Below are 22751 nucleotides of genomic sequence, written 5' to 3' on the forward strand. Positions count from 1 at the left end.
TTTTTTTTAAAAATAAGTACTGGGTTGGGGCGCCTGGGTGGCTCCATGGGTTAAAGCCTCTGCCTTCGGCTCAGGTCATGCTCCCAGGGTCCTGGGATAGAGCCCCACATCGGGCTGTCTGCTCAGCGGGGAGCCTGCTTCCTCCTCTCTCTCTGCCTCTCTGCCTACTACTTGTGATCTCTGTCTGTCAAATAAATAAATAAAATCTTTAAAAAAAAGTAAGTACTGGGTTAATTTAGAGACAGATTTTAGGGAATAGATCTTAGTCATCTAAAACATGAAGTTTCAGGGGGCGCTTGGGTGGCTCAGTTGGTTGAGCAACTGCCTTCGGCTCAGGCCATGATCCTGGAGTCCCGGGATCAAGTCCCGCATCGGGATCCCTGCTTGGCGGGGAGTCTGCTTCTCCCTCTGACCCTTTCTCCCCTCTCATGCTCTCTCTCTCTCTCACTCTCTCTCTCTCAAGCAAATAAATAAAGTCTTCAAAAAAAAATTTTTTTAAAAATGAAGTTTCGGGGCGCCCGGGTGGCTCAGTGGGGTTAAGCCTCTGCCTTTGGCTCAGGTCATGATCTCAGGGTCCTGGGATTGAGCCCCATATTGGGCTCTCTGCTCAGCGGGGAAGCTAAATCCCCCCCACCCCTGCCTGCCTCTCTGCCTGCTTGTGATCTCTCTCTCTCTCTGTCAAATAAATAAATAAAATCTTTAAAAAGAAAATAAAAAAAGAAAACATGAAGTTTCTATTTTATATCAAAACACCATAAGAAGCCTAACAAAGGGTGACTTATTTTTTTTAACCACTTGAAATACTTTACTACTTATGAAACAACAAGAGGCTGGAAGTAATAAACCAAGGCCACACAATTCAAGAGAGAGTTTTGTAGATAAGGAAACTTAGGCCCAAAAAAGGGGAAGCGTCTTAAGACTGGAGACAGATAGGATCGGAAACCAGTGTTCTTCTCATTATCCTGTATTTTGTCAGTATACCAAAGCTACATTTTAAACAAGCTTGGATAAGGAAACTTAAGCAAAAAAAGGGGGGGGGGGCTGCAAGTGTGAGTCAGATTTAATTAAACTTTAGAAAAGCTCATGCTATGTATAGTTATGAAGTATTTCAAAAGTACAGAGAAGTACAAGGTGTGTTTCTGTATAGAAATACAGCCATGCAATGTATACTCTTTAAAGGACTTAATTACCAGTGTCTTTGTCACTGCTCAGACTCCCTCTACTTGTAGGTGAAGTGAAGCCACAGGCAAACTCATCCCGGGATGCCTGTAACACAAGGTGACATCGCTGTCATTTCAACAAATTTGTACATGAGCATGAGACATTGGAATGAACAGAATGGGAGGATCTCCTAACTTTAAACAAAGCTCACTGTGAAAGTCCAGATCAGGTATCACTGTTGGGATTTCAGTGACATCTCTTTAAAGATGGGGCACTAGGATACTTTGCAAGCAAGACCTCTGACCGAGTAATAGAACCCGAGATGGCTGGCAGAAGTGGCAACCACCACCCAATAATCCCCCTAGGAACTAGGTGCAGTGCTTGAAGGAGAGGTGTGACCAGAAGCCCTAGATGAATTTGAGCTCCAGAAGAAAGAACAGATAAGTCAAATACTTTCAAAGATCACTGTCGAATATTTTGGAGCGAGCATAAGCAGGAGTAACTGTGTTTGGGAAGAAAGGCCAGCCTAAAACCCAGGTAGATAAGGCGGCCCCCACATTTAGCTGAGGTACGTAATTGGGAGCTATAGGCAATAAAGCCATCAGGAAGGTTTAAAAGCAGCTTTCTCGGGAACCCAAGGCAGGCCAGACAAATCGACTAGGGCATTTGATAGGGCTAATTGCCAAAGGAAGCCGTAAAGGACAGTCTATCCCGCCACCCAACAACATGACACGGCAACTGAAAGTGGGAAGGCCATCTTGGGCCATTCAGAACATGGAGTGGGGGCAGGGCAGGACTTCACAGTCCCTCTGGGCAGACTAGAAAGGGTACAGTTCTGTGCACCACATTTTAATAGGCTGACTGGTAAAGTGGAGCATATCCAGAAGAGCATAACCAAGGTTGTCAAAGGGTTTGGGAATGACAAAAGATGAAGTAGAGGTAGGTCTCTGGTCTGGAGAAAAATTTAGAAAGCACTTGTGCAAGGGGTGTCATGTGGAGGTGGGAAAAGATGTGTTCCATGTCTCTCTAAGAAGGCCAAACTAGGACAAGCAGATAAGAAAACCTTTTAGGTCTAATGTGGGAAGGAAAGTTTTAATTACTACAAAGGCAAAATGTTGTTTTGCCCAATGGGGGACCGGTCACCATCCGAGGTTCCTTTTAACACTAAGATTCTAAAGGGAGAACAAAGCACAGACCAACTGCGCCGAGCGGAAAGCAACTCTGAAGAACTACAAGTAGGCTGTCCCAGGAAAGGAGAAGCAAAGGAATACAGTTTAACCCCTGGTGCCTTGCATTGTGGAAGTGAAGAATCCTTCATTCCATTTCCAAGTTGAATATCGGAAGGCAAATAATGGTAAATCTTAAAACACTGGGTGCGAAGGATTCCTGGTATTCTCTTGGACCTTGTTACTCAAAGTGTGGTCCTTGGACTAGAAGCAGGCAAAAGTGTGTTAGAAAAGCACAGTCTTGAACTCCACCACAGGCCTACTGAGTTAGAGTCTGTGTTTTAACAAAATCCCCTGGTGATTCGTATGCACATTAAAGTATGAGAAGCAGGGGCACCTGGGTGGCTCAGAAGCACTGCTGTAGGGAAAAAAAGGTGTTAACTCTAAAAATGGAATGAAGAGCAATGCTTAAGATAGAGCCCATATAGCATATGACCCCAATTCTAAACGCAGTCAATAAAAGGGGATATAACGCCCACGGAAATACATTACTACTTACAGAATTAGGCAAGGCTGCACAAGAATACAAGGTATCTCGACCCGCTAACCGCTGTATATTTTCCAAGAGCAGTCCAACAAATGGTAGGTACAATTGTGCTATTTTGGCCTGCTGGTTCTGAAAAATAATTATCCAAATCTCAGTAGGGATAGAATAGGTCTATACCCCAAATAAAGCTAGCCCCCATCTATCAGTTTCAAGACTCAAAGTGGGCTAATATCCACAACAAATTAGTGAACCATGAGGCTATTTATACTCACAAGTCTCAAAACTAATTACCACGGAACCTTCTTGGTATTCGGATTTCTACACCCTACAGAGTCAAATCACAATCCCTCAATGACGACATAGAGTAAAAGGTGAAAGCTCATTCTCTGAAAAATAGTGGTTGACCTAGAAAGCAGATAGTATCAGTTCTGTTCTTTAACTCCAGTGAGGGCTGAGTTTTCACAAGCACAGGGATGGTGTCTGCCTTGTTCACCACTTCAACCCCAGTGTCTGGGCAGATAGGAGATGCTCAGTACACGTTAGCTGAATAAATGAATCAATGGGAGAAGCCTCAAAAATGGTGAATTACTGGGGTGCCTGGGGTGGCTCTGTGGGCTGGGAGGCCAAATCTTGGTTTCAGCTCAGGTCAGCATCTCAAGGTCCTGGGATAGAGCCTTCCATCAGGCTCTTCACTCAGCAGGGAGTCTGCTTCAGGATTCTCTCTCTCCCTTTGCCCCTCGCCCTCTTCTCTTGCTTGCTCTCAAATAAATCTTTTTTTAAAAATGGTGAGCTACTCTATTCCTTAAAGAAACATTTGTTGTTGTTGTTGTTTTAAAGATTTCATTTATTTATTTGACACACAGAGAGAGGGAACACAGGCACGGGGTGGTGGGAAAGGGAGAAGCAGGCTTCCCGCTGAGCAGGGAGCCCGAGGCGGGGTTCGATCCCAGAACCCGGGGATCATGACCGAAGGCAGCCACTTAATGACTGAACCACACAGTCGCCTCCTTTTTTGTCGTTTTGATCAAAGCAATTAAGATAATGTGATCTTGGCCCCCTGAGTCAACTGTAAGACTTGGAAGATAAATTTGTAAATAAATATATTTATCCCCTGGCTACTAGCAGTCTTTTTTTTTTTTTTTTTTAGATTTTATTTATTTATTTGACAGAGAGAAATCACAAGTAAGCAGAGAGGCAGGCAGAGAGAGAGGAGGAAGCAGGCCCCCCGCTGAGCAGAAAGCCCCATGTGGGGCTCGAACCCAGGACCTGGGACCATGACCCGAGCCGAAGACAGCGGCCCAACCCACTGAGCTACCCAGGCGCCCCGCTACTAGCAGTCTTAACATGGTATCTCTTATTTGAAAATGTATTTATTGCTTTTCTCAGCTCTAGACATTCCTCATCCGACACGTACATACACTTGAGTCAGCAAAACCAGTGGATATAATGGCATAAAAGTTGCCCCTTCACATTTCATGACTCTGGGAGGTTTTTTCTGGAGACATAGAGAAGGTCTCTAGGGCTTAATAGTCAACCTACAGAATACAGAAGACCAATAGTACCTCCTTGTTGCCTGAATTCGCATTTGTTATTTAGGCTAAACAATTTTTCATATTGTTCATTATTTCTGGGACTCTGCCCCAGATTGTGCTGAAGGGCACAGAGGTCTGAGAACCAAGGATCGCCAGCTTCCCGCCCAAGGGAGGAATGGCCCTTCCCTGCAACCAACAAAGGGTTCATGTTCACACTCCAGCCCTTCTCTGGTTTCTGTTAGAAGGGTCCTTTAGCTGATTTACTCCTTGTAAGTTCTACCTGCTAGGTATAGCTCTGGCCTCTGGTACTACAAGAGCAAGGCCACGCCCCATTTTTACAGGGCAAGTCTTCAAATAGTTAAAAGATCGTTACCAGGAATCAGCTTAATTCATTCTCCGCAAGGCTAAATGGCCCTCATGACTTCCTTTATTCTTCACATGGCTTTGGCTTCAAGGCTTTTCCCCATCGTGGTCACCCTTTTTTGGCAGTTCTCTAGTTTTTCAGTGTCCCCCTTTGGCTTTGATAGCCACTACGGTCTTGTGGCTAAGAACGCAGATCTTGGATTTTATACATATATGAATTTCCAATCTCCTGTTGCTGTTCCTTGACTGTGATCAAATCACTGAGCCACAGTTTACATTTCTCTTTCGTAAAATGGGGATAATAATAATTATACTAATTCAGGTAAGGTATTTAATACAGCGTCTGACATGTAGTGAGTCCTCAGTCAATTTTAGCTGCTATTATTAATACTACAGCTTCTGGATGGGAGTTTACTTTCATTCCCCAGTGATCACTAGGCAAGGAGATACTACAACTCTCTCAGCGGAACAGGAACACAGGAAAACATATAGTGTATTAAGCTTTGCCTGCACAAAAGTCCAAAAACCACCTAGGAATCTATTACTAGAAGAGAGTTTAAAATAAGGCATTGTTCAGGGGCGCCTGGCTGGCTCAGCGTGTGACTCTTGATCTCGGGGTTGTGAGTTCAAGCCCCACACTGGGTGTGGAGCCTACTTAAAAAATAAATAAATAGGGGCGCCTGGGTGGCTCAGTGGGTTAAAGCCTCTGCCTTTGGCTCAGGTCATGATCCCAGGGTCCTGGGATCGAGCCTCGCGTCGGGCTCTCTGCTCAGCGGGGAGCCTGCTTCCTCCTCTCTCTCTCTGCCTGCCTCTCTGCCTGCTTGTGATCTCTGTCTGTCAAATAAATAAAATCTTTAAAAATAAAGAAAGAAAGAAAGAAAGAAAGAAAACAGAACAGGGTATATCCATATGATGGAATAATATGCAGATTTCTAAAAATGTGGTAGCTCTAATCTTCAGGATGTCTTGTTAATTAAAAAATGCATAATGATTCTCATTATACACACATGTAACATATATATACATATACATATACATATATATATATGTTTCTGCATGCACGACTTACATGGGGTTAAGAAATGGGAGAGAGGCATTTTTTAACTATGTACATGGATTACTAAAAAGGGAGGTGGGGAGCGGGGGGAGGGGATAACGGAAAACACCCTGCCCACAGCCCAAGTCAAAACTGCAGTTCTTTCAGGGGTTAACATCACTTCCGGTGGGTACAGGCACAGAGACACACCTTAGTCACACCTTAGTCACTTAGTCATTTTGGTTCTGGATAGAGAAGAGGTCTCACAGTTAGGAGATCTCCCAAAGCAGTTTACGAGCAGCACATAATAGGGATGAGTGACATCTCGATCATTTCATTAGAGGAGGGCCAAAGAACAGCAACATAGTTGGGGGAGCTATGACTAGGGTATCTCAAAAATAGCATTTCCATAAGGAGCATTTTTTTCCTTGACTGTATATTTGTCTGGGGTCACTTCAGGGGACCCACAAAAATTATGGGATCCTAAAGCTTCCATCTCTATCCCTTACATTGGCGCCACCATTCATGGTGAACATGTTTTACTTGAACATATTTGACAGATGACCCCTTACTCAGGCCACCTGGGAATTCTTTGGACCCAACAGAGAAAGGAATTCAAGCTTTGGTGAAGCAGGCCCATGAGGCAAAGTTCTAGCAGAGAGAATCCCATACCCACATAACAGCTGTTTAAAGCTTTTTTTTTTTTTTTCAAAGATTTTATTTATTTATTTATTTGACAGACAGAGATCACAAGCAGGCAGAGAGGCAGGCAGAGAGAGAGGAGGAAGCAGGCTCCCCGCTGAGCAGAGAGCCCAATGCGGGGCTCGATCCCAGGACCCTGAGATCATGACCTGAGCCGAAGGCAGCGGCTTAACCCACTGAGCCACCCAGGCGCCCCTGTTTAAAGCTTTTGAACAAAAGAGAAAAGGGCTTCAGAAGTCACTGAAGAGGTAATGGGCTTGGCATTTCAATCTTTCCCACACTCCCAAACCTCAAATACTCAAGTAGGCGCAGTGCTGGACTTTTACAGATAAGAGAAGTTATATGCGTGTGCGCATATATATAACGTCTCAGAATTTTAAAAAGGAAATGATGTCCACACGTGTGATAGAAAACATTTAAAAATCCACCTCTAGGTAAGACACTAGTGCAATCCCATTTTCCTGCACTTTCATCTGAAGAGGCAGAGGTAAATGACACAGCTTCCTGCTTCTGGGAGGAGAAGTTCATTTTGCGTTTTCCCACGTGTAATTTGAAATCACGGCTAGAGACCTTTTCCTCCACGTTGCCTAAGATCCTTTCCTGCACCTCTAGGCATAAGCAGCAGTTCGCCAGGACCCAGTGGTAACCAGCAGTTTTCAAGGTTTGCCAGAGCCTGGGTGGAACGGCTGACCTGTGAGATATCTTTTCATTCAGGTATCTCATACTGGTTATCTTGCGTGACGTCAATATCGACATTCACACAGAAAGAGAAAATAGCACGTAACAGGGTGATGGGAATGTGTTGTTACAGTTATATCGTGACAGAAACCAAGCCAAAATTGTGGTAAGTAACAAAAAAACATCTTAACACTGAGTTTCAATGTACTTAAGGAGATTCAGGGGAGAATCGCCTGAAGAAAACCAGCAAAATTTGTAGTAACGAAAACCCTTTGGAATTAAAAAACTATAAATGGAAGCAGCTGGCAGACGTCTTCTGTTTATCAAGGACAAACAGGAATATTGAATAAAGAATAAGCTCCGGGGAGCCTGGGTGGCTCAGTGGGGTAAGCCTCTGCCTTCAGCTCAGGTCATGATCTCAGGGTCCTGGGATTGAGCCTCGCATCGGGCTCTCTGCTCAGCGGGAAGCCTGTTTCCCCAGCTCTCTCTCTCTGCCTGCCTCTCTGCCTGCTTGTGATCTCTCTCTGTGTCAAATAAATAAATAAAATCTTAAAAAAGAAAAAAAAAGAATAAGCTCCATTTCCAAGTCAGCTTTGCAAAGTGATGACAATACTAAACGACATCCTAATTTTTATTTGTACCTGGATATACAAACCAAAGGACAAGTTATTAATTATGAAATAATATGATGTCCCCTCGAGCCCTGTGATTCTAGGTATGTAAGTTAGGTTTTTTGAAATCCACGGAGTTTGCAATCTACATTTTTAAGCCCAATGGAGTTTAATGGTGAGAAGATCTGAATATATATGTTAAGGGGGCAGTGAGCAGCAGCCATAGCAATGGCCTTCACACACAGACAATGTGCAATGTCCATAAGGTTTATAGCCACACCCGCATTTTTTCAGTAAGAAGGAAATCTTCATATTAAGTATTTCGTATTTGACCCAGTTAACATGTCTTACTATTAATCACTTAATCAATACTGTAACTGATTTAGGAATATATATATGAGGACGTACACTAAGAAATATCTTTGAAAGAGTCCATATGGCTACAACCACATACGATTTTTTAAAAAGCCTAATTAGCTTATGTAACAACTCCTGCGGCAGTTACGCTGTTCTTTACACACGACTTGAGAAACCACTGTTTTTCTTCAACAGTTAGCTGAACAGTATTTTGAAAACCTAATCATTGGATGGTGAAACAAATCTTATTTGTAAAAATAAGTTCATCGATGCTCATATTATGTGCCTTACTGAACACGTCCACTTGAATGTAAAATCTTAGCCGAAATTTACTAATGTGACACTGATTAGACGGGCATCCTTACCTTGTGTTGGTATCTAGTGTCAAATGCATGTTTTATCAAAAGATTCTTTATGACAGAGATAGCCGTGTATCTGATCTCATAATTGTCCTGAAGAGCAATGGAGGTTTCCCTCAGAAGCAAACCAACCAAGAAGTGATGCTTGCAATATTCATCTGATAAACTGTATTCAAGATTTGAATCTGCGGTACAATGAAATGTAAAACCCGTTTATAAAAGTAATCAAAAATGGCCTTATCATTAAAGTCACATATTTATTATTTAGTAATATGTGCTTATGTTAGCAAGAGCTATAATTTTATTCTCAATGAACGTGGACAATTCTTTGGTCATGTAGAACAAGCATGCAACATTTTTACAACAGAAACGCGCTCACAATTAGGGCTGTAGGATAGCCTTAATGATCATTTCGGTCAGTAAGAGAGTCCCTAGATCTCTTTTCTCCTAGATTCTTTTTAACTCTCAGGAGTCTGAAGATTGACCCCAGAATGAAACAATGCTATATGTGGCAATATCTACATGTCTTTTCATCTGAGGAGATTTTGTTACAGCTATGGACTGACTGATTCTGTACAACAACACTTGAATTACTTATCTGTTTACACTCGTGAAAGTAAGAAAAGGAGGACAAGACAACTGAATCATTCTAAGGGTGTGAACTACGGACTGTTCTAGTAAATGTCAGAGACTGGCCCGAATACAACGGGTACAGGAACAGTAAGAAAAATAGCTTCGTCTCACTTCCAACTCATCAGCAGGCAAACACAGATCTTTGACTTCAGAAAATCACCCTCCAAACTATGTGTTTCACTCCCTTTTAGAACTCAGTCCCTTTTCCCAGCTGCTAATATCCTGGCTGGGACCTGCCTTGGAACTACTCCCAAGGGATTGAGACCAAGTTTAGTCATTTCTCCCATAGATTTCACAATCTTTATTTCCTCTCCTCTACCCTTGAATTTAATTAAGCCGTAAAGCTAAAGGATACGTTTTCTATCTTTCGGGGGTGGGTGGGGAGAGGGCGCTCTTCAGCAGTTCATATAACGCTACGTATTCAGTTAGGACATAATAAATGTTGTGAGTAGACAGATTTAATCCCAAAAATCCTGAACATCTGTCGACCCCTTCTTTTCTCTGATGTCCTCGCGGCTACCGATAAATAACAGGGAAGCATCTGAGCTCTACGTGCTCAGAATTAAATATGGGAGTGGTTGAGCAGATGTATTTGGTTTTCTAAGTACTTTTTCTTTACTTTCACTGGCTCGAATTCAGTGATTAAGACCCCTACCCCCTGGAGACACAAGGCATCTGATTTTCTTCTTGCCCTGGGGTTATCCTCTTTTGGGAATGCCGAGCACTTTCAACGCACAGGGGCCACTCGTGACTAACCCAGGGGGCTCTATCTGGGTAGATTCTGCAATGGCAGTTAAGTTTTGTTTTGTTTTGCTTTGCTTTGACTTCATTGATTTGAATACATCCAATCGGGTCCTTTCATTCAGACCTTCAAAACTGTGGCCAAGTAGTCATTAGACAGGGTCAGAGAGAAGGGAGGCAAGCCTGGGAGAGAGGACACACACTTAAAGAACAGATACAACCTCTGGGCCCCACGCTGCCTTAAGCAGGAACTGGTTTTCAAACGGATTCTTTGAGCAATCAATGTGTAAACTTATTTTAAAAGGAAACAAAAAATACCGCCTCATACACCATCTCCTTGGTTTTCTGAGTCCGTTAGCCTAAAACCTCACTGTGGCCAGGGACGATACGAAAAGCAAACAAAGCCTCCCCCCACCCCCACCGTCCATCTTAGCCATTCATCAAATCGTTTTTAAAGACAGTGAACTACTGTAGAGTGAACCGAGTTAAACCTACCTACTGAAGTCAAACGGTCCACCGCAAATGAAAAAAAATCTAATTAATATATGAAAAGAAAAGGGACAAATAAAAAACATAGTAACATAAGAATTGTGCTGTACAACAAAGCATTCAATAAAACTAGCAATGGAGTTAACTGAAGGCATATCATACATTGAATACATAAGACAAATTACAATTCCACTCTGCTTTTACGCTTCTCGAGCTTCCTTTCAGCGGAAATGCATTTCTATGGTTTTATTTTTAAATTTGATCTCATGTATGAGTTCAAACATTATCACAGAAAGTAATTGTACTACTATCTGACATCTCTGGTTAAGCAGCCACTGATGTAATTACACCTGATTTCTCCATGCTGTTACTACTACCACTGACACTACAAAGCAAGTGTGGGCTACCATTAAGGAGCGTATCTTCGGACAGTTAACGATTCTGAGGTTACCTTTCAATTCACGGTTTACCTAGAAAACAGTACGCTATGCTAGCGCTAGCCCCCCAAGAAGGAAAACACCGTTTCGAATGATGGAAAATGCAAACACGTACCTTGAACGCGCTGGAGTTTAGGTTTCGCGAATGCCATTGGCAAGTTCAGAGGAATGTAATGTTCGTGATTGCAAATCGTTTGCAGAAATTCAAACTTGTATTCAGCCAGGACCTAGAGAAAAAAAAAAAGACACAGAACTCCCTTTTTTGTCGGCATTTACTATTTTAATAATTAAATACAGGGCATTAATTTCCCAAACGGAAGTGTTTGGTGTTTTAAGCACACCTTGAGGCGTGACCTGCGCAAGAAAGAGTTAACACCAGCAGGCTCTCCTTTTAAAGCAAGGCTGCTGGTGAGGTTGGTTGCTGGCTGGCATTTGGGAAATTGGATTTTGAAATGCTCCCTACACGATAAGGTTGTGCCTCCTCTGTCAGCCTGCTCGGACTGTTTGTACAAACAATGTGATTTACTGTGAACACTTGCTTTCTTTCCCTTTACTGCCTCTGGAATTTCCACCCATCTCCAGTATATGACCAGTCCCCAAGAAACAACCTAGACCATAGGTCTCTAATGGGCATCCCTGAAAAGCCATGTTGAACACGTGTGGCTGCATGTTCAGCATTTTCCCTGCTGGAGAAAGGCTGTACTCAGCGTGACCTTCACGGGAGGGAGGGTGGCCTCTCGGTAACCCTGTGTGAACACTGCCCAGGACTCCACTCGCTGTGCTTTTCTGTTATTGTTCCAGCTGCGTATCCCTGCTGTATGTGTCCCTGTCACGAATCTTTAGTCGTGACGAAGGTTGCCATAACTCTACAATGAGTCCTGTGGGTCTTGCCGGCGCACCACTGAACATGTGGGTGGTCTCGGGGACTCCCCCCACACTACCCAACATCCCCATCTCTGAGCGACAGCTGTACTCAGAGAACCTAAGCAAAAACAGCAGCTCCAAATCCTCCAGGGACTAAGTCTTACCCCTGGTCTCACGCTCTGATGTCGGACGGCCGCTACGGGGACGTCCTTCTAACTTACCTTGGGATCTTTGGGGCTGAATCCAGATATGTAGTCATTTATCAGATTGAAAACAAATCCTCTATCCATTAGTGTCAGACAGCGCTACAGAAACCAAAAGAAAATGAACAGTGACATAATTCTGGAAGTCTGGCATGATGTTCTCGCTTTTACAGATAACAGAATAATGGCTTTCGGAGTTTTACAGTAGGTGACCTTAAAGAAGGGAAAGGGCAAGTGATGTGTTGTTGGAATTGGGTCCCAACTATACAATGTTCACATGGAGATAGATGGATAAACATACATGTACATGTATGTATACACACATGCAAACACATATACATACACATACATGTAATCTATTTAGCTACTCTGTCTCATTCTGGTCAATTCTAAAAGCTCAAAGAGAAGTGTATGGTGGTCAGCTCACTACTATAAGTGGGGTTTGGGCTAGGGCAAAATTTCAGACCCAAAGAGAAGGCTCTCCTGTGTTCTACGGAGTCTTGGCCCATTAATACAGCCCTCCTCTGTGACAGCCTTTCCCGATGTCCAGAGGTGCCCGCTGGTCTCCTCCTAGTTAAGGTTCTCATTCCTGGGCAAGTTCACAAGTCCAGGAAGGCTATGAACCAGCATGCACCCGTCATCTCCCCATCCACCTGCTTCCAAATTCATCTCTAAGTCCAAGCCCTAATCAGGTCACCTTCCTTCCAGAGCTTTCATTACTTCCTTATTGCCTTTAATATAACTTCAAACTCCTTAGCCTGGCATTCAAGGACACTCGCAATGTTGTCCCAACCTACTTCACCCGTTTCACCACCCAGTACAGCTCGTCGGCTCATTATCCGCTCCGGAAGCGCTGCGTGTTCCCACCTCGGGGTCTGTGCTCAGGCCAGGCCTACCTAGTAATTCTAGCACTACTTCAGCCAAATCCTACCCATTACTCAATGTTCTGATGAAATCCCAGCTTCCTGAGCCATGTTGGCCCACAAGTCCCTTGTTAAACATTTTCTTCGATGCTAGTGTGTGTTTTACTTATTAGTTCCCTGTCTTTTTACCCAGATAGGACAATAGAAAGTCTCTCTTTCCCTTAAGTTCTCCATGGGGTCCACACTGTTCCTGTGAAATACAAGGAACTCGATATTTGATCAACCAACTGTTTGTATCTCATTTCTCACAGCGACTGAGACAGTGTTCTAGAAAAATACAAAGGTGAATACGACATGGTCTTTATACTCATCCAATGGTAAAGACAAATAAATAATTAAAATATGGCGTGGTAAGAAGTACCACGGAAGTATGGAAAGCACAGCTGAAAGACAGAAGGTGTGCTCGACACGCCATGGGAAGGTGAGGGCAGAGCTGAGCCTCAAAGATGAATGGACTCTATCAGGCAGACAAGGGAAAGGGACTGAGGTTCTAGCCGGTTACCCTGACGGTGCTGCCCTCACTTCTTCCATCATTCCAGCAACAAACTTATCCTCGTAAGTTGCTGGTCTTTCCCCACGGCATACAGATCAAAATCGAAATTCCTCAGACTGACGTTCAAGGCCTTCCATCACCAGGCACCAGACGAACTTCCCAGCCCTACCTCCATACATCCTAAATGCTCTGCACGATGACCTTCCCACGCCCCTTCTCTGCAACACATCAAATGTCGTTGTCATCCACTTTATAGAACAGCTGCACTCAAGCATTGCCCCTTATGTACAGATAACGACAAAATATAACGACAATAAATGTGCGGTCCTTCATCAACATAGGAGCTTCCATCTCTCTCAAAATCATCTCATGGGCGGAGATTAACAGTTTTCCCTCATGTGAATTAACCACATGGAGGCTGTGGCCACATCAGCAAACAGGTTGCTTCAGTTCCAGTGATACAAACTCAAGGACCAGCAGGGGTCAGAGAAGGATTTCAATGCATAAGAAGAGTCAGGGGCATGCTAAGGAGTGGCGGGGACTGTGGCAATATAGAAAGTACATGCCCCATCTAAAGGTACTCAAATTAACATATTTGAAAAAAACATCATGTGAAATGAGCAAAACATGCCTTCTCGCTAAGCCACCTGTGTGGGACCTTTGATTTAATTAATTAGCCATTTCAGTGGGGGGCTTAAAAAAACACCAACCAGGCTGTTTATTTTTAAGATTATTTATTTATTTATTTATTTGAGAGAGAGAGAGAGCGCACAAGCAGGGGGAGCGGCAGGCAGAGGGAGAGGAAGAAGCAGGCTCCCTCCCCAGTAGGGAGCCCGATGGGGAGCCTGATCCCAGGACCCTGGGATCATGACCTGAACCAAAGGCAGATGCTTTACAGACTGAGCCAGCCAGGCGCCCAAACTGGGCTGTTTAACTGATGGACCCATTTAGTCAAGAATTTCCCCAGGGGCACCTGGGTGGCTGTCAGTTAAGCATCTGCCTTCAGCTCAGGTCATGATCCCAGGGTCAAGCCCCAAATCTGGTTCTCTGCTCAGCGGGGAATCTGCTTCTCCCCCTCTCTCTCTTTCTATGCTCTTCCGCCCCCCCCCACCCCCGCCACTGCTTGTGCTCTGTCTCTCTCTCTCTGTCAAATAAATAAATAAAATCTTTAAAAAAAAAAAAAAAGTTTCTCCAGCAGGCTTACGCAGACCTAGCCAAGTCTCTAGAAAGTGGGCAATTTTTTCTTTGGCTTTAAAGGCCATACTGGTGAAGAATAATTCCTTACCACGTTCTGGCTGCCTTTAACTCACCTTCAGGAAGCTAGCCAAACTATAATTGACATTTCGGGACTCATCAGGGATCTCGGCATAGCGGATAGTCACGTGGGGGATTATCGCAAGAAGCAACGAATGTAGGACATGATGATACGCCTCTGGAAATCTCTGGCCTCTGGGAAGCTTCAGTGAAATAGGCATAGCAAAAAGTCAGAGTCGCAAAAGGTCTAAATCGATTGCCATTCTTATTTTCAAACACATTCTAGACATACCCGTGTTTAACTGGAGTCTAACTCTTCTCCCAACTTAAAAATGCCATCGCTAGCTCAATGTACACTTCAGGTTACTATAGGAACTACCTGGGCCTCGAATAATAGAACTGACTGAAATCATCAACAAGCCAACCTCAGCATCACGTTCCTGAGATGTAGACACACCCCATGCTTTCATTCCATTTTTTTATTCTCCTGACAACAAAGAACTCATTTATCCGTGCATCTCGATTTCGGTAAACCTGCCCTGTGAAAAATCTGATAAAAATGGCAAGTACGAAGTGAGTATCTTTCACTTCACAAATCTGAACCCTAGAATTCCTGTAACTGAGAAAATGTTTCAACAGAGACATGTTTAAGCTACAAGATGAGGGGGAAGCTTCAAAGCAAATGCATTTTACGTGGCAAATAACTAAAGAATGTACGTGGAAGAGTGTGTGAGGACTCTGAAAATGCATGAACTGTCAGACCTCAGATTTATGTAATTCATCTGACGGGGTGTGTGTGTGTGTGTGTGTGTGTGTGTGTGTGTGTGTGTGTGTGCGTTTTAAGGCAAAACTGAAAAAGCTAAGGGCTAAGCACCTTTCAGCATAAGAGGATTTGCGTGTCATTGCTACCAGTGAATAAAATGAGCCTTCTCTGCCCGTGTTAAATATTATTCTTGAGCCTACTCACCTTAATTTTGTTCTCTTCCAACAAGTATGTGGCCATAGACTTTGCAATAATTTCAAAAAAAAACCATGAGTACTAAAATAAACAAACAAATACATAAAATCAATGTTTAATAGTTATCCAAATCCTGAAGCTTAGCAAAGCTGGACAAATCAATATGGGTCTGATCTCTGAACTTTAATAGCATTTTAAGGTGATCGCAATTCTACGACTGCAGTTCCACAAAATACCTCCAAAGCGTGTTGCCGGAGACGTGATATTGTACTTCAGGGCTGGCTGCTGAGGTACAAAGGGCCTGTGTTGGGAATGTTGCCCATCGTGGGGAGGCATTTTATCACTCACATTGTTTTGATTTGCTGACGGCAAACCGACTTTTAGTTTATTTTATGATTGCTTTTCAATTCCCTACAGACATTGAATCTTACTAGGGTCTGCACCCAGTTAGGAGCCCAGCCTTGCCCTTGGTACATCACTGGGGCCAGCCCAAGGAGCACAGGTGTTTGCGTGAGTATATTTGAAGGGTAGAGAGAAGCCTCTGGCAGATATAGCCTCAGCTGTCTGCAACTGAAATTCCATCATTCCCAGAAACAGTAAAACTCATGACAAAAATAAGAGCCACCACTTGAGTGTCTGTATGCCAGAAATGACGTGTTAAGTGCTTCACCTGTATTTTAGAAATGAGGAACTGGATGCTTGGAGACGGTCAGTGACAGACTCCGGGTCACGGAACTATTAGCTGGCGGATTTTAACCCAGGTCTTTCTTTTACACAATTCTATTACACGCTCGACTGAGAACAGGGAGTGGGTAGGAAGGGTAAAGAGAATGAAGAAGGTTCTGTGGAGCGCGTGAGGGAAAAGGATACCTGAGCAGAGTGTAAGGGAAGGGGGTAAAGGACGAAAAGACCAGGACCCAAGTGGGAGGGCATCAAGCAGTACGTCTCTGGCTTCCTTTATTCCCCTGTTGTGTCCATTTCCTTACCTTCAGCAGTTTGTTTATTGCTAAAAAGTCGGCAGACTGTTTCAATATGGCGATCATGGTGGTAGCCAGGGTCTCATGTATCAGGTGCGCCTGAGGAGCGCTCGGTTTTTCAGGTCGGAAGCTATACTACAAATGAAAGAAAGTGAACCGTCAGTCAAAATTCTCACAGAAAAGAAATGGCTCCTACAAATGAAAGAAAGTGAACCGTCAGTCAAAATTCTCACAGAAAAGAAACGGCTCCCAAACAAAGTTTCCTCCACAAACCTTGATGAAGGATCTTAAGTAGTTATCCAAGCCTTCTTCATGGCACTTCGAAACGATATGTAAGAGAACCCTGAAAACACATTCGCAAAGGGCAGCATGTCAGGCTATGGTGAATTTCCACAGTTGGAGCGTCTAGCCCTGAAAATACCCCCACACCACCCGAAGCGTTAAAAGTGAGCGGACCGCAGACAACATAAGATGGCCTAACAAAGACTTCAGCATCTAACGTGCTCAGGGCCTTGCAAAAACACTTCCTGGTTCAAAAGAAGGCTAGTGTGTTTCCAGCCCAGATGACTCTTCTCTGCTCTAAATCTCTGTGCACATGTCAAGTAGGAGCTTGGCTACGGTGGGCCAACAGACCTCCAGGGGGGTGAAAAATGAAATCCCCTCCAGGGAGTAAAAGGAAAGGAAAGATAAAAGATAAAATAAAAAGCACGGCAACAGATGGGGAAAAGGAAGAGAGAGATAGGATGGGTATAATGGCGTGACCCGCGATCAGCAGGAAATCTAAAATTCATCTACGAGACTAGCAGTGGTTCTCAAACTTGATCATGCATCAGAATCACCTAGAGGGCAGGAGGCTGGGTCCCTCTCCCAGAAGTTCTGATTTTGGAGATCTGGGGTGAAGTTCAAAGATGAGCATTTTTCATCTACCCCCAGGTGATACTGATGCCGCTGGGGTAGGAGCTGTATTTGAGAACCACGGGACTAGAGGAATGCTTCGTAAATTTTTGAGCAGACTGTCCCCAGCAGCAGAGCCGGGGTGTCGTGTAAGGCCCAGTGGGAGAGGTCATGGCAACAGCAGAAGCAACAAAGCCAGAAACATCCCACACTGAGTTCTCAATGCATTCAAGCATCCTACTTGAACTGCAAAATCAGTACATTTTGCCTTCTACTCTACCATAGATCCTTGTTTGTTTCCATAAAAATTATATTCCCTCACTGTTTTGAGTAAAACTTCATGGCTTAGGGTGACTGTCCAACATGAAAGCCACTAGGCACCTGTGGCTATTTAATTGAAATTCACAACAGTGAAAAATTCAGTTCCTCAGCTACACTAGCCCTATGTCAAGTGCTCAATAGCTAAATGTGGCTAATGGCTACCATATTGGACAGCCCGAGTGTAGAACAACTCCATGATTGGAGAAAGTTCTATCGGACAACACTGGTCTAGGGCAATGGTTCTCAAACTCTGTTGCATTATGGAATCGCCTGGAAAACTTCAAAAAAAAAAAAAAAGATGCTGAGTTCCACCCCTTGATATTCTGATTTCGTTGGTATGAATGTGGTCTGGGCACAGACCTCTTTGAAAGTTCCCCAGGTGATTCTAACATGCAGCCAGGTTTTAGAACCCCTGGTGGAGAAAAACACATTTTCTTCTATGGTTTCTGGTACCATCTATCCCTGGCGATACAAGTTCCCCAGTCTGAGAAGCATGAAACAAGAGAAAATGGATATTAGATATCTGACTTTTGGGTTCTTATCTGGAAGATAAATTTATAGTGAAAAATGAAGAAACACAAAAAAGAAACAAAAGTTGCGTCTTTGTATTATAACACCAAAACTCACATGGTGCAGTTGATAGGAACATCATCTTCATGGGTCATATTGGTGAGAACCCGGAAGAGTTGCATAAGAATTACAGGTAGAAACTGTATCATGACTTGGATCTCCATGGCATGCAAACACTAAAATAAGTCATTATTAGTTATGAAAACACATAGAAATATGCTATAACTTGCAAATGTGAAGCAACAAAAAAATTAAGTAACGAGAAGTACATTCACTCGAATATAAACCCACTTCGATGGCAGCTTCCTAAGACAGGGAACTTTGGGGGGTGCCTGGGTGGCTCAGTCAGTTAGGCATCTGCCTTTTGCTCGGGTCATGACCCCAGGATCCTGGGATTGAGTCCCACATCGGGCTCCCTGCTCTGCGGAGAGCCTGCTTCTCCCTCTCCCTGTGTCTGCTGCTCCCCCAGCTTGTGCTCTCTATCTCTCTGTCAAATAAATAATAAATAAAATAAAAAGAAAAACAGGGGACTTTGTTTTGTTGATTACTTTAACCACATCTCTATTTCAGCACTCAGATTTTGTTCGTGTATTTCACATGAAACACTTCATCTACCAAAGATAAAAAGTGTAACTGGGATAAAGGGGTTTGGGAATAAAGACAACGGACTCCTGGTAAACCGGCACTCCACTGGAGTGGGAGAGCAGATGTGTTTGAAGGTTCTGGAGACTGGCCTGCTGGCCCCCAGCATGGAGCACGTTCTACAGAATGTGGACCATCCACTAATCTGCTGAGAAGGAAGTGAGATGCAGTAAAGAACAGTTCGCCGTGTAACTAGCTTCGCACCAGCCCCACCCACAAACTGAGGTAGCCTTGCACAGTCCATTTCTTCCCAGGGCTAACACCCTGTCTCCAGCCACAGGTACGCCAAGCACAGAGAGGCAACGTGTTCATATGTTCAGAAATGATCCCGGCAGCAAAATCTATAAAATGTCCTTCTTCTTCCTTCCCTTCTCCCCACCCCTTCCTTCACTCAGACATTCACTCGATCATTTAATCAACCAGCCAACCAGAAGGTGAAGACAAACAAGTCTCACCGGGCACCTTCTACACAAGCTCAAGGTTCAGCGTGATGGGAAATGCAGAGATGGAGGAGACCGGTCTATTTCTCTTTTGCTCTGTCTCACCGTCCTTAGCCCCACCAAAACTTTTCAGAACACAGGCGAAGCATCTTGGCAGTGACCTCTTCCGTCTGGGCAGATTCTCTTTGGTCAGATGCACTAGGCAAGAGATCGAGCTCAAGGAACCCGTGGGCTATCCTCTGAGGTTTTCCTTCCTTTTGCCCTCCTCTCTTCTAGTCTTACTGCCATTGCCCCTCTTAACCTATAACCAAAATAGTCTTACCATTTCATAGTGGGTCTCTTAACTCTCCATACATCCAGCTCTCATTTCCAGATTCATCTCCCCCCAATTTGGTTCTATCAGACCACCTCTTCCCAAAATGCCTGTGATGCTTCCCCATTACCTAGGGCAGTGGATCTCAACCAGGGGCCACTTGCGCCCCCCCCCAACGGGACATCCCTCAATGTCCCCAGACATTTGGGGTTGTCACAACAGCGAGTGCTACTGACACCTAGTGGATGGAGGCCAGAGATGCAGCTAAATGTCCTAGCACAGGACAGCCACCCACCAAATAGAAATGAACCCGTCCAAAATGTCAGCAGGGCCTAGGCTGAGAAACTCTGGCCTAAGGGCCAAGATTACTTAAGACCCAACCTAGATTTCCAGCCTTAACACTCCTCATTCTTCACGAGGCCAGACCAGTGCCTTGACTGCTCTGGAAGTATATCCTACGCATGCCCACCTTTGTGCATTTGTTCGGTTTTTAGTCACATCCTAACCATCCTTCCAAGTAAGTTGAAACCCCTAATTTGGTGAGGCCGCTCATTTCAGTCATTCGACAAAGGCATACTAAATGACCCTCCAAGGGCCAAGCACATCAAAAACACCTGGTTCCCCCCATCAAGCAGTTCAGAGACTCTGGGGGGAAAGACCTAGAACTAAACCTATAACGCCAATGGTCAACAGTACAATAGTGGCATGTATGAATGCACGGAGGAAGAAGCAATGGAGTCTTCATGTGGGCAGGGGATGTCCAATGAGGCTGCAGAGAGGAGGCAGGTGAAAGGTGAAGTGGATGGGGCGCCTGGGTGGCTCAGCCAGTTAAGCGTCTGCCTTTGGCTTGGGTCATGATCTCCGGGTGCAGGGATCTAGCCCTGCATTGGGCTCCCTGCTCAGTGGGGAGTCTTCTTCTTCTCTCTCTCTCTCCTACTGCCTCTCTCCACTGCTTGCTCTCTCTCTCTCTCTCTCTCTCTCTCTCTCAAATAAGTAAGAATTAAAAAGTGGGTTAATGTCAGGTAGAAAAGAGAGATGGGCATTCAAGGTAAAACTGATCCAGTATCACTCCTTGGTAATTTACTCTCAGCACAACAACTAGAGTGTTCTTTCTCCTCCTTGTTATAGACCAAACAAACCACCACGAACAAAAGACTGCCAAGGGCTTCCCATGCCTACAAGTACCCCGCCTTCCCCTCTAAGCTCATCTCATGCCACCTTCCCCCCGACAAGCTGCTCACTGCGTTCCAGCTCTACTCATCTTTTCTTCTTTTCCATCCTTCCAATGCCATCACAAGGTGTTCACGCCTGCTGTGATATTCTGTCCTCCTTTGCCACAGCTTTAACCCCTACACTTATCTTCTTCTCATCAATTTCTTTTTGGCTTCATCCATCATGTCCTCAGATGGCCTTCCCCGACAACTCCATCTAGAATGCACTGCTCTCATGTCGGATCCCATTCATCCATTCTATTTTCTCCACAACATACATCTTGATCTCAAATTACTCATTTATACCCTCTCTACCCCCAGCTAGAGCAGGGATGTGGTCTGAACTGCTTTCCCATCCTATTCCTAGTGCCCACTGCACTAGCTGGCCCTGACGAGGTGCTCGGTTAAGTATTTGGCAAATGACTGAATCAACAAATAAAATATGGAACCGAAGCATTACAATAAAGAATGGAGGCGTCTAGTCTCAGGGATTCCTCAGTTCCCTGGACCCTTAGCACTATAATCTGGATCATGCATTTGCTGCCTATCACATATTGCCCCAGACTCTCACTGGTACCACTTACTTATATCGTCTTGTCTCTCCGACTGGTTTTAAGATCCCTATGAACAATGACCCGAAGTTATTCTTCTCTGCAAGCCTCGCAACACCTGGGAAGCTATTACATACACAGTAAAAGCTCAACAAGTACAGGGCCAGTGAATTGGCGAAAGAGTGTCATTTACGGGACTAGGAGTCAAGAGACACATGCCACAGGCTCAGCTCAGCTCTGCTCCTAACCAGGTGAGCGACCACAGGTAAGTCCCCTCTACTCGGGCTTCAGTCTCCTCATTTGTAAAAAAAAAAAAAAAATCTCAAGACTCTCACTCAGGACTAACAGTCCCTTGCAGGAACTGAGCACTTTCTGTAATCGTGCGGCATTTCACTGACTGCCACTAGAGGGCGAGCAAAGGTCACATAAATATCAGAAATTTCCACACCCTAATTTCCACACAAATATGAGTACATTTTTTTCTCATTTCAAGACTACCAGTACATTTGAAAATGATGCTCTGCTCTATTCCATTCCGTTAAAACTTTACAAAGGTTCCCCACTGGAAGAAAAGCCAAAGAACTTAGTAGGCTAAGCATACACACGTAAAGAAGACATTCTAGACATTACACAAGGAAAGGATTTGGAATGTAGAGGACGATCAGACTTCTTAATGATGATTAAGAAAAATAGCCATCCTTTATCAACTATCCCCCTGCTTCTACCCTTCCAACAGTTTATGCTCCATCTGGTAGGCAGGATAAGACTTTAAAAACCCAAATTCCATCATGGGGCTCCTTTGTTCATCGCCCGGCAGGGCTTCCCATCTCATTGAAGGTAGAATTCAAACTCCCCATCGTGGCTTACAAGGCCTGACCTGGCTAGCTCCTCAACTACCTTTCCAATATGAGGGTCTCTCCCTCAGTGTGCCAGCCCCACGTTCTGGAATTCCCACCGTCCCTTGAACATGCCGAGCTAGCTAGCTCTTGTGGGGTGGGGGGGGAGCTTTGCACTTGCTGTTCCCAGCGCCACCCCCCCCCCAGAAGTCCACCTAGCTGGCGCCCTCATTTCCCTTAGGTCTCTGGCAAATGTCACTTTACCAGAGACCTTCTCTGACACTTTATCGAGAAGAGAGACCCCCTTCGCACTCTTTCTTTCTCTTTGATATGTTTGAGTTTCCTTTGTGGCCCTTATTACCACCTGAATGAATGTATATATTCATGTATTCATTTGTTTATTGTCCATCCCCCTCCACCAGAAAGTAAGCCTCCTGACAACAGGGAGAGTGTTTGTTTTCTTCAGTTACATTCCGAACACTTAGAATG

At 44.3% G+C, this 22751-nt stretch overlaps 1 protein-coding gene across 2 annotated transcripts in view; it reads right to left on the reverse strand.

Moving 5' to 3' along the window:
* Positions 1–22751, reverse strand: part of DOCK11 (dedicator of cytokinesis 11) — a 187379-nt gene that overhangs the window by 65240 nt on the left and 99388 nt on the right. Inside the window, exons 24-34 of one of the 2 annotated variants that reach the window (XM_047715224.1) lie at positions 18327–18445; positions 16758–16827; positions 16494–16619; positions 15517–15588; positions 14606–14752; positions 11898–11981; positions 10928–11039; positions 10382–10420; positions 8519–8697; positions 2887–3003; positions 1191–1266 (exon numbers count right to left, since the gene is read on the reverse strand). In XM_047715224.1, the coding sequence (XP_047571180.1) occupies positions 1191–1266; positions 2887–3003; positions 8519–8697; positions 10382–10420; positions 10928–11039; positions 11898–11981; positions 14606–14752; positions 15517–15588; positions 16494–16619; positions 16758–16827; positions 18327–18445 (1141 nt within the window). The remainder of the gene's footprint in view (positions 1–1190; positions 1267–2886; positions 3004–8518; positions 8698–10381; positions 10421–10927; positions 11040–11897; positions 11982–14605; positions 14753–15516; positions 15589–16493; positions 16620–16757; positions 16828–18326; positions 18446–22751) is intronic. The other variant, XM_047715225.1, reaches the window with a different exon arrangement.

The sequence above is a fragment of the Lutra lutra genome, chromosome X, assembly GCF_902655055.1.
Source record: "Lutra lutra chromosome X, mLutLut1.2, whole genome shotgun sequence".
NCBI lineage: Eukaryota > Metazoa > Chordata > Mammalia > Carnivora > Mustelidae > Lutra > Lutra lutra.